The following is a 13,190-nucleotide window of genomic DNA, read 5'->3' as shown; positions in this document are numbered from 1 at the left end:
GGAAATCCCATTTAAACAAACCCAAATTACATAGATTCTGTTGAATTATTTTGGGCTCAAAAGGAAGAGCTAAAGCAAAAATATGTTTCAAATGGAGTTATTGGTGATAGGCACACACACCTGCATGCTACATCAGCTAGATACTATATGACATATAGGAAGTGGGACCTAATAAAATATATTTTCTTATAAGACGGGTGCTAGACACTTTTTGTTGGAGTTGCTTAAATGAGGCAAACATATAAAACCAAATAATCTCAGTTCTTCATTAAAATACAAATTCTTTCATTTTTGGTGAGCTGTTCACATTAAGCAAAATAAATTCACAAACAGGAATTAAATGATCTCTATTTAAGTTGGTCTCCCAACTCTACCTCTAAAACTATTCACTCTCTTCCAAGATTTAATTCTTAAACAGAACACGTGCATATTGCACTTTAGAAAGCAATGCTTTACTAAGAAGATATAAATTCAGTACACTTCACAATGTATTATTAAATTCTACTGGTATAAAAATGATTCATTTATTATTCCAAATTCTGGTTGCCCTGTGTTTTTAAGGGACTTGATTATATCACTCAGTCTATTTAAAAACAATTCTTTAGATCATTTCACAATACCAAGGAATTTTCACAATGAGAAAGAATTTTACATAAGAAGCCATCTTATACCCATGCCTCCTTCAGTTCCTATTGATCCGAAGGTCATTATATTTAATAAAACTCTGAGCTGTGTACACTTTCCCCTTCCTCTTTTCCTGCCTTATCCTTGAATATGTGCACTAAAAAATAATTAGCTGCATATACCAGCACCATCAAAATATAAGACAACAGACACTCAAAAGTAAAACAGGATGAATGTGGAGCACACACAAATGCCTTCAGCTCTGTGTCTCATCCCAAACTTATCTTTCTCTTTATCAGTTATTTAAAGAAATCAGCTTCTCATTCTTAGGACCAACATCCAGGGAAAATGGCTTCTAGCAACATGTTCTTCATGTAAAAATATATAATAAAGAATACATGTTAGAATTCAACACATTCAGATTTGTCCTCTGGTGATAATCTGAATAAATAGGCATGGGAAAGGAGAATACAGAAAAGATACAAAAAGAACATTCCAAAAAAGGAGGCTAGAACTTTCCTATTATATATATCATATAAGTTTTATTGTATCTGAATATAACATATAAAACCAGAATATATGTTATAGTTTGCAAGTAACTTACACTTTTTCCTAGAATCGAGAGGGTCTTCATGATAACATCGTTCACCATATCAGTACTTGCTGCAGTGACAGCAACAGGCTATAAAAGATGAGAAAAATGGTATAAATCAAGAACCACCTCACCCCTGTTAGAATAGCCATCATCAAAAACACCAACAACAACAGGTGCTGCCAAGGATGTGGGGAAAAAGGAACACTTGTACACTGCTGGTGGGAATGCAAGCTAGTGCAACCACTCTGGAAAACAATATGGAGGCTTCTTAAAAATCTAAACATAGATCTGCCATATGATCCAGCAATCCTACTCCTGAGGATATACCCAAAGAAATGAGACACAGGTTACTCCAGAAGCACCTGCACACCCATGTTTATTGCAGTGCTATTCACAATAGCCAAGTTATGGAAATAGCCAGGATGCCCCACTACTGACAAATGGATTAAGAAAATGTGATATTTATACACAATGGAATTTTACTGGAGAACATCATCCTGAGTGAGGTTAGCCAGGCTCAGAAGAACAAAAATTGTATGTTTTCCCTCTATGCGGACTTTAGATCTAGGGCAAATGCAGTAATGTTGGATTTGGGTCACACGCTAAGGGGAGAGCACATACAGGAGGAATAGGGAAAAGTAGGAAACCCAAAACTTGAAAGTGTCTGATGCCCCCACTGCAGAGGAGCTAATACAGTAAGCTTAAAGTGACAGAGGTCAATATGGGAAGGGGATCAGGAACTAGTGAAAAAGTCAGAGATGGATCAACTTGGGTTGTAACACATTTGTACATGGAAGCAATGCTAGGAATCTCTCTGTATAGCTATCCTTATCTCAACTAGCAAAAACGCTTTGTCTTTCTTATTATTGCTTATGTCTTCTCTTCAACAAAATTGGAGAAAAGGGCAGAACAGGTTCTGCCTGGAAGTGAGGGGGCAGGGGGCAGAAATGAGCCAAACAATGTATGCACATATAAATATATGAATAAAGGAAAAAAAGAAAAGAATTACAAAGCACATGATGGAACACTTATTGTCAATTGTTATCCATATTCAACAAGCAAAGCTTGTTTTCAAGTGATGACAAGGTAAAGCACATGTAGAGCACAAACTGTTGTTAATTTGTCATTCCTTTATGTAACATAAACCAGTAGAAAACATTTCAGTATAACACATTTCACTTGAACTATAACAGCTTAGCTTAATTAAGAAAGAGAAAAAAATCATTATTCAGACAGAGCATAGGGACTGGTTCTGAGCACTGTGAGGTGGTTTCCATAATGGGGGAAGAGTAGTTTCCAAAAGAGGATCTGAATCTGTTCCTTGTCAACCCAAGATGTGTTTTGAGAGTATGGTTTTATTCCTTTGCATGTCATATATTCAGTTCTACTAAAATCAGAATTAAAAACTGGGTATTAAAGACTTAAACACTACATAGAGAGCACTTTCAGGGTTTGGAGGATTATCATTGTTCATGTCTATTGAAATGATGAAACAAAGAATCAAGAATGAAACCTTTCCTCATTTTAGTTCTATTACTATCTTCCAATGAATAAAGTCTTTTCTACTATGTCTCATTTTGAAAATGTAGTCTAGAAAAATAGGAAGACAATATGTAGAAAACGTGAAAAGGATTAAAGAAATTCTGATTAATACCATTGAACTATATGGATTTCAAAATCCATTATCATAAACTAAGAAAATTACCATGCATGTGCATTTTGTAATATCAGATAAATCCATAATGAGATCTGTGTCCTCTGACAAACAGTGCCTAAAGAAGGCAAACAGCTGCTGTGCATGGTGTCACAGTTCTGTAATCTCAGCACTCCAAAGGCTGAGGTAAGAGGAATGTGAGTTTGAGGCTGGCTGGAGTTACATAACAAGACTCTGGCTAAAAAGACAAACAGCATAGATGGGTGCCCACCTAAAATGATGCTAAAAATTAAGTTAAGGAAATCCTTTTATAAATCATAGTATTTTCATTGTACTTTATTATGGACTAACTGGTTGACATAACAGCTGGTCCTGAAAGTTGTTCATTTGTTAATTTGATGTGTGTGTGTGTGTGTGTGTGTCTGCACATGTGTATGTGTGTCTGTGCATGCTGCTGAGAATCACCCAGGGCCTAGCACATCTAGCACATCTAGCACATCTGGGCAAGTGGTCTACCAGACATGTGGATCAGGCTAGCAGTTTTGTTTTATTTTTGGTTTTTTTGCCCAGGCTGGCTTTGAACCAATGTTTCCAGTCTCTGCCTTGTAAGAATCTAGGATTATAGGCTTACCCACAAAGAGTGGCCAGAATGCATTGGATTTTTATGAACACACCATCTTAAATTCATTCATTCCACATCATGCTTCTTACAGTCCATGAATTGTGAAAATGTGTCACTGAACCCAAAGTAGGCTCAGATCATCCTAACTCATGGAAATTAGAGTTTATTGTGCTAAAATATATGGAGGGTACTGATATTGGGCTTTAGCTTGGAATTTAGTTAGTTGTAAAAATTCTGTAGTCTTTAAGATGTCAGAAAGGCCTTTAGAATTTTAAAATTCCAGCATGAAATCTTTTATAATGAAAAAAACTCTTTGAAATGCTAATCCTTTTCTAATTAATATAGTTTGTAAGACAGTGGCGTTCATGGCATCTGGAACATGTTAAGTTCAAAATAACAGTTACAATAATGTATATATTCATTCCAGATGGTGTTGTTTTAGACAACACTGGTAAATTTGTGTAGACCAAGCTCTTTGCAAAAAAATAAATAAAGTGTTTTTTGGTGATACTGGGATTTGAACTCAGGACTTTGTATTTGCTAGATGGGCACTCTACTACACTAGCCATGCTGCTAGCCCTTTTTGCTCTGGTTACTTCAGAGATAGGTTCTCGTAGTCTGCTCAAGACTGAGAGAACCACAATACTCCCATTTTATACTATCTGCCCTTGTTGGATGACAGGCAAGTGCCACCATGCCTATCTTTTTTCTGTTGAATTTGGGTGCTCAAAACGTTTTCCCCCAACTGGCCTAGAACCTCAATTCCTCTAATCTCTGCTTCCCATGTAACTGGGCTAACAGGTACATGCCACCATGCCAAGCTAATGTTTGAGATGGGGGGAGTCTCATTATTTTTTGCCTGGGATGGTCTCAAACTGTAGTCCTTTTGATCTCAGCCTCCCACATAGGATTACAGATATGTGCCACCAGCATCCAGCAACAAATAAGGTTCTAAAAATATTTATCAAAACATTTGGAAAAAACTAGCTTTTTTTCCATATGAGTTAAAGAATTACTTGGTATATAAAGACTGTGCAAACATCCCCAATTCTCAAGAAGTGAGGCAACACTTAAGATGATGGAGACAGTCAACTTATGAGACAAAAAGAAGTGCATTCAAAATGTTTAGTTTTTGTAAATTAGATTCAAATTAAGTTGAATTTGTAAAATGACAAGATGTATTCCATGACAAATTCTAAATGTAACTACTTATCACCACTGAAATCAAACAGGCAGAAAACAAGCATGTGTTTCCTTACAGAAGAACTGTCCAGTCTCTTCTTACACCCACAATGCATCTGGTTCATAGGAAGAGGTCAGAATAATCTCATGGTTTTGCTATTGGCCAGGAAAGAATGTTTTGGTACATTACCTCCTTCAGTACTATTTTGTGTAACAGAACCAAATGACGTAAAATCACCTAGAAAATTATGTTCATTATTGTGAACATCCTGGCTGCCACACAGTATTGAATATACAGGGTTTTTTTTTCAAAGATACAAAGTATTTTAAAATAAAATATCTAAACGTCATTTTTTAAAAAACATAGAAACATTGTAACCACTCTTAAAGTAAGTTGTGAAAATCTGAATACAAATCTAATTGCAGTAAAAAATACTTGCTTGGGAAAATTACTTCATTACAACAACCAGTACATTTTATGGACATTTAATTTGAAGTATTTCCTCTGTAGCTAGCATGGAGTTATGTTGCTTCATATATTCTAGAACTTCCTATATACATATATATATGTGTATGTACATAAATACATACATACAAAACATACATGCACACATGAAAATAATTTTCCACATGATACTCTTTATTGATAAATGTTTAAACAAATTTACACTATAATGTACTTTTCAACATAATATTTTAAAAGAAATACACTATTAATGGGTCTTCACTGTAAATGCAGCTAGAACATATTGAGGGAGAAACTGAATTTGTTCAAAATAGAATATAGTTTATTAGCCTAAATTACTTTTACAAAGGGATTACATTGTGATGTTTACATACATGCATATAAAGTACTTCAATCAAACTCACCACCTCTATTTCTCTTTCTTAACCATCCCTTACTAGTCCCCCCACTTGTTTCCTTTTTTAAGTTATCAGTTCCATGTGGTATTTTACAAATTCTCTCTTCCCTCTTTCTTTCCCTCTTCCTCTCCCTGAAATTTTCTTTTTGGTCTTAAAAACACTTACAGAGTGCTGGATGTCTTTGGTGAAGATCTGGAGCTCAAGGCTTTTCTGTTGATCCTCCTCTTTCACTAGATTGATGTTTCTAATGAATTTAAGAATAACCACAAATAGTAAAAATGAATGAGGTGCTAGCTTATTTTCAAGCCAACCTATGTTGATAATATTATTCATTTATATTATTTTAAAAAGCATAAGTAAAGACTAAAGTTCAAGTATGTGTTTAAAAATATGCACAAATATCTCAGGAAAATGAGATGCAGCCCACAAGAAAGCAGGTTTCTCTGGAAAGTGATATTTGGGAAGCAGATCCAGTCCTCAAAGCATTCTTGTCTGTTTGGGAGGGTGTAACAGCATCCTGGGATCAAAGGTAAGAAGGAGCAGTTTCTCTGAATTCACTCAATAGAGTAAGTGAAATGAGCTTATGAGAATTAATATGTTTCAAGAATAATGTTAGCTCCAATCTATAGGTTGAAAAGAAGAAAAGAATGAGTTGTAACTAAAATTTCCTCAAATATAAACAAAGTGTGCACATCAACTAGAGAACACTATTTATAGTAGCAGCCAGGGTAAATGCAAGTAAGAACTTATTTCAGGACAGTCTAGTAAATTCTGTGGTGAAAAATTAGAAAAGATTTGGGGTCCTGACTTTTCTTTTATCACATATTAAAGAGTTAAGATATGTACATTGGCAAAATACCTTTCAAGGAATGAGCACCATTTTTCTTTTTGTTCCAAAGACCTGCAATTTAAAAAGTGAGAAAAAATTAAACTATATTTTTATGCTAAGATTTTAAGATCATCAATTCCAGATAAAAATATTAGCAGCCCATTGTTACTGATATGTGTACAGCAGTATCCTGTTGATAACTGGGTTTAATGCACCCAGCTCTTTTACACGTCATCTTCCAGTGATGGGAAGTGGATTTTAGAGTGGAAGAGAAGTTGGTTTGAAATTAAAACATTGGATTCCAACTATGCCCTGCAATTATGTGATGACAGGCAAGACAGGTAACTGCTCTAAGCTTCAGCTTCCACACCTGAGAAAGATGATCTTACACCAAATTTTGTTTATACATTCATTAGTTAAACATTTGTTTGTTTGTATTTTTGGCTGTTATGAACAATGCTGCTGTGAACATTTGTGCACAAATTTTTGTGTGGATGTATGTTTGCATTTTTCATGGGTCTACCATTCAGGAGTGAATGCTGAATCATTTAACAATCCTATCTTGAAATTATTATGGGAACATCAAACTTTTTTCCCCCAGGTCTGTGACACTTTACATTTCTAACAGTAACAGCTCCTGCACTTTCTAGCTCTCTGCTGTCTGGTACTTGTTTCATCAGGAGTCTGGACCACCCAGATGGTCCTAAACTGCAAATGTACACGGATGTTACTTCTAATTATGCTAATATGAAGAATCTTAATAATAGCAAATAGAAAAAGCATTAGGTGCTGGGTATTTTTGTAGCATTATAACTAACTGTAAATGTAATGTTCACATTTTATTCCCTCATCAAAAAAAAGGTTGGGGGGGAGTTTGAAACTTTCTTATCAAAGTATTCCTATAGTCCCAATTTAAACTCCTTCTAACCTGCAACATGGAGGGAAAAAAAAAAGCAATAAGAACTGGTAGCCTTTAGAGAAAATTTCCACAGAACAGAACATGATTGATTCAAACATGGTATCAATCTGAGGAAGATTATTCATAGCAATAATCTTTATTAAGTTTTCTTTGAGTCAAAACCTGCATCACAGAATTTAGTAAATTTGCAAAATTTTTAATATTTTGGATAGTTGTCTCAACATTGTGATGGTGCATAAGGTTTCAGTAGAGAGGGGTGAAGAGAGTAAAGAAGAATGTTGAGTGCATGTAATGAACCGTGGATATGTAAAATATGTCCGCAACTTGGCATGGGGTTGTTCAGATCAGACCTTTGTTACACATTCCCTGTGAATCCAAGAGTATGGGCTCAAGATGGCTTGGTAGGCAGTCACATTTCCATCTTCGCTTTGGTAAATTAACCTGCACTACACAAATAAACCTCTATTTCAGGTTGTCTAAAGACACCACATAAGAAATACATCATCCATAGACAACAAATATGATAATTTGCTATACAGCAATTCAGGCCCTCAGTTTTTGATGACATGGTTAATTTTATTTGCATAATTAAATTCTATTTCTTTAAGGAATTAATTTGAAAATACAAAAGGAATTTTTTAAACTTTATTGGACTATTCAAAGGTCTTTGTTGAAGGACTACGATGATCAGGATAATACCTGACCATTATAGAGAGAAGATGTTGGAAAAGAGGCCTAGTCCCTTGGTTCCTGCTTTGCCTTACACAGTACCCAAACACCCACCCACCACAAGTAGCTTCCAGAGCCTTGTTGAAATACCACTGGTCAGAACCTATTTGATTATTGATTCATTGGTACGTTTTTGCACGTAAAAACATCTTTGGGGAAAATCCAAGGCAAATGAAGGGTCTTATGGAGGCCAAAAAGTGAGTTTACAGCTTAATATGCACCTAGATCAAAATGTTTTCCCATTTTAAATAAGTTGTGGAAATTTTAATTATATTTTTGATCTCTGCTAGACAATATAAAAGTGACTGTCCTATAACAAGTACCACATAAACACAAGGCCAAGTTGTGGATCTTACGGGAAGGTGGCCTTGAAGTTCTCTATGGGCCACCCCAAGAGAAAGGACTTCTTTCCACTGCTGTGGCTATCCTCTACTTTATCCATCCATAGTGTCCGTAATGGGATTACATACTTGATCTTGAATATTTTCTTATACCTAGAAAGATAATCAAGCACAATCTCTGTTTGTGTCTTAAGTGTAGGAGCAATTGTACTCATGGGAAGACACTAATTCTCCTTGCTCCAGAGCAAAGCATGCCCCTTCCATTTCTAGCACCCTTACAGCACAGTTCAGTGAACAGCTAGATGGGTCTTAACCAAGGGGGAGATAGGTGAAGCCTCACCAAGGAATTACTGAACAAACTTTATGGATAGCAGCAAACATTTGTAGACTGTCAGTGCTATTTCTGGATGTTAAGTATTAAGCAAACATCATACTCCATATTTTAAAGACATTTTTTGGAGAACCGTTAACTGATTTACTTTCTATGTCTTATTTCAAAAAGAATTTGAGGGATTGAATAAAGATGACAAAGTATATGATTTATGAAAACATAAATTTTTCATATGACAGACAGGGATAGAAATATAACCTTGGATTCAAGGATTTTAAAATACATTTCAGTGTTAGATCACAAAACATATATTGCTATTAACAAATGGGTTATTTTAAATTTCCTCTCATAATTAAGAGTTTGATGATATCGTTTTTCCATTGATTGTGTTTATACTGAAAAACTATAGCCTACAAACCAGTCCCAACTCAAAAAACAAAAAACCAAAAAACAGAACAAGACAAACTGCAGCAGAAACTACAAGGTCTTCCATGTGAGTGGTGTACACTCAATAGGTAAATGGTCACTGGGCACTGGTGGCTCAAGCCTGTAATCCTAGCTGCTCAGGAGGCAGAGATCAGGAGGACTGTAATTCAAAGCCAACCCAGGCAAATAGTTCACAAAACCCTATCTCCAAAAAGCCTTCACAAAAAAGGGCTGATAGAGTGGCCCAAGGTGTAGACCCTGAGTTCAAACCCCGATACCACCAAAAAAAAAAAAAAAAGGTGTATGGTCTTCTCCCTTTGTAAATTCTTCTGAGACTCTACTATTATTAATCTGAAGAGTTATAAAGCAGATTCTCTATTGCAAAACAACTGAATTGCAATGAAAACAACCAGCTCCTATCTTTCTCATGAATATCAAAAGTGATCATGAAGGCTCCATCTTCATGGGAACAGAATTTTCTAATGTATAGGTTGAGAATCCCTGACCTCCAAAATCTTAAATGTTCTGAAATGCAATCCTTTCTGAGCACCAGTATGATATCAGAAGTAGAAAATTTCATACCTGATCTCATGTGACAGGTGGGAGTCAAAATACAGGCATATCATATAAAATTGCTTTTAGGCTATGTCTATATGTGTATACAAAATATAAATGAATTTCACATTTCGATTTCCATCACATCCCCAAGATATCTTGTATGTACATACAAATTTCCAAAATCTGAAAAAAAAAAACCCAAACTGAAAGACTTCTGGTCCCAAGTATTTTGGATAAGGTTGAGTATCCTCAACCTGCAGTATAAAACAATTACAATCTCTTGTGAGCTAAATCAACATCTTTTCTTCATTAAAGAGGACAATGATCTCAAAATATTTGCTGTTAACATTCAGCACAAGTGGAGCAAACATAGTGTCTTGTGGAGCAAACAAACACTTAAATTCCCTGAATCCCTTCTCACATTGTGAAATTCACTTATTTCCACAAAATACATGGGGAAATTGATCAAGTCTTTATTCCACTTGAGTTAATTCCTGCCTCATCAACCTCAAAAGTGAGTGTTTCCAAAGCGAAGCTGAGGGGAGCTGAGGTAAAATGGAACACAAACATCCACTCTTTCTGTTTAGAGAAGTGGGGAAACAAGGCAATAAACTCTGATCATTAATTTGAAGGAACTGAAGGCACAACACATAACTCTCTAAATGGGACATGTAAGGAAAAAGAAAACGTTTGTTACTTCAGGAAGTAATTAGACATATTTCTCAAAAAATATTTCATCATATTAATGCTAACCATGACCAAATGACAATAATTATGCATACTTTCATAAAAATTGTAGTAAAAGGTTGCATTCAGTACTGATAACTATCTTCTCACAAATAGTTTTTTTTTTCTGCATCTCAAGGGCCTTGTGGTTATTAATTCATTTCAAATGCATGAAATCACTTATACTTCCTAATATTCCAAATGGGTGTAGAGAATATAAAATATTCTTTGTTTGGTGGTACTGGGGTCTGAACTCAGGGCTTTGCTCTTGCTAGGCAAGTGCTCTGCCCCTTGGTCACCACCTCTAGCCCATTTTGCTATGGTTATTTTTGAGAAGGCTCTTGCCTTGTGCCCAGGCCAGCTTGGACCACTATTGTTTTATACATCTTGTCATAACTAGAAGCACTAGTTGTTGAACATGAAATCTTAAACTTTTTGCCCAGCTTGGCCTCAAACTGCACTCCTCACAGACTCAGTCTCCCGAAGAGCTAAGATTAAGGTGTGGGCCACTGGAGCCTGGCAGAAAATCTTTTAAGGTCTGACTCTCTGAAAGGAGGACATTATTAAATAAATTAGTATAAATTTTATTATATTATAAAAAAATCTTTCAGGGGATGCAGAGAACTATCTCAAAAGTAATATGTGAAAAATGAGAAAGTGTTGTACATCTTTTAGAATAATGGGCCAATTAAAATAAAAATCCAGTTCTTGAGCAGATGCAATTTTCTAACATAAAGGACATTGTCTTTATATGAAAGGCCTTAGCAGAACACTGTAAGTTTTATAAATCCATTAAGGGATCAGCAGTATCCAGGATAATAGATGGCTTTTAATATGAAATCAAAGTTCTATTCTCCCTAATACTCTGATAATTACAAAGGTTAAGAAAAACAAGTGAAGGAAAACTTGTTCCCTTTTGAAAATAGAATGTGAGTGGTCTGGAAGGTCCTGAGAAGCTGAGAATGAACTCTGTCAAAGTTTCTCTCTGAGGCTGAGCACAGATAGACATAGGTGGATTGGTGTTGAATGAGACTGATCTGGACTTGAATCACTCCTTGCAATTTCCCAGAGTCTGAACTTGGACCACTTACCAGGCCTTTCTCAGCCTCTGTTTTCATATCTAAAACCTGGATTTTTGATACCTGCCTTGGACTCTTGGGAAAGTTACATGCGACATATGTGATGCTTCTATTAGTAGTTATGATATCCCTCTAGTGGGTTAACCTTGGTAATAAAGAGAATGCAAATAGCCTGACAATTTTAAGATTGTCTTCATTCAGGCTCTGGCAGGGAATGTCCCAAGAACCTCATGCCAGGGCCTAGGTGGTCTTTCTCGCTGTCCTCTTTTTATCTCCTAGGTGGAATTTAAATGTAATCAGCCTAGACAGGCACGCATGGATGACCCTCTTTAACACTGTCATACCTGCTCCACATGTTATCTTATTAGAAGTATAATCTGAAATCTCCCCCTTTTTTAAATCAACCCATGAGACTAGGCAAATAGGTCACTGCTGGCAAATTTTGATTATCTTGATTTTTTTTTCTTTTGATAGTGGTCCTCACTATGTGGCCCAGGCTTGCCTGGAACTTACAATAGTCCTTCTTCCACCTCCTGAGGGCTGGGATTACAGATATGCATTACAATGCCTGCCTGATTCTATCCATTCTTGATTGTATTCTCTATAGGGGCACAGAATAGGATCTACACAAGCTTGTGGAATAAAGGAAGAATCAGAGCATTTGCAAAAAATGTAGAAAAACTCTTTATGATTTCTTCTAGTAAGAGTTAGTGAAAATTCACTTGCTAATGAAAATGCATTTTGTAATAATGAGAGGATGTAGTACATATATACCTGGTATTTGATATAAGTAATGAATTGTTAAGTAAGAACAGATGTCTCTTCTTCCTACTGCAGCCATTTCTCAGTTCCACAGGGCCATGGATGAGCAGGTGTTGGTCTGTGGCCTCTGAAGATGTAGATTTTTTATCCTGGCTCCCAAGTTCATCAGAAATGTCTTCCTGATACACATCAAACATCACAGAACATCTAGTCAATAGTCAAATATGGAATAGTGCTTCATACCAAATTTGAAAGTGGACACTGCTAAAAATGATAATCTCATTTCCCAAACCGACTCCACCACTGAAATCTAGGAGTCATTGAGTATTGGTTTTAATAGCTAGCAGAAGAGATAAGGTACCCCAGGAAGGGAAATGGAGAACAAATTCACAAACAGAGCCCAGGGGCTTGCCTAGTCTGAGAGTATTAAAAGACAGATGCAATCATCCATGACAAATACTATAGCAAGACCAAGGCAAATATCTACTCAGAATTGTTAATTGGTTTTATCAGTATGAAAGTCATTGGTATACCTAACAAGAACAATTTTTGTGGAACAAAATGAAGACTTGTAAAGTAGTAGTTCCAATTTGGTGGATTGGAATCAAGAAGATTTAGGTAATTGAGGATTCTCAAATACTGATTCCAACCTTATCTATATCGATACTCAAATTGTGGGGGAAAATTGCTAAAGAACCACAAATAGTACTGGAAATAAAAAGTTTCAAAATACTGAAATGTTTACAATTTTGGTTGAGCTAAGGTGTTTTTCCAACAGGACTCTGTGGACATAATACTAAAACCAACTAGACTGAAGAGAACATAAAATGTCCTCCATAACTAGAGAAATTATCTTCATAGACATATACAAAATTATCTCCCATGATGCCAAGGATATATTGTATTTCCTGATAATACAAAACCTATTGTGTTGAGTTCAAAAGTACTG

At 35.7% G+C, this 13,190-nt stretch overlaps 1 protein-coding gene across 1 annotated transcript in view; it reads right to left on the bottom strand.

Annotated features, from left to right (window-relative positions):
* LOC109689336 (serine/threonine-protein phosphatase 4 regulatory subunit 1-like) overlaps positions 1-13,190 on the bottom strand; it is a 30,691-nt gene that overhangs the window by 17,268 nt on the left and 233 nt on the right. The window contains 4 exon segments of the mRNA XM_074062097.1: positions 1,229-1,306; positions 5,707-5,785; positions 8,375-8,512; positions 12,254-12,420. Of these exon segments, the coding sequence (XP_073918198.1) occupies positions 1,229-1,306; positions 5,707-5,785; positions 8,375-8,512; positions 12,254-12,420 (462 nt within the window).

This window comes from Castor canadensis, chromosome 19 (genome assembly GCF_047511655.1).
Source record: "Castor canadensis chromosome 19, mCasCan1.hap1v2, whole genome shotgun sequence".
NCBI lineage: Eukaryota > Metazoa > Chordata > Mammalia > Rodentia > Castoridae > Castor > Castor canadensis.
The sequence above is the reverse complement of the archived record's forward strand: the minus strand, read 5'-3'. Positions and strand labels throughout refer to the sequence as shown.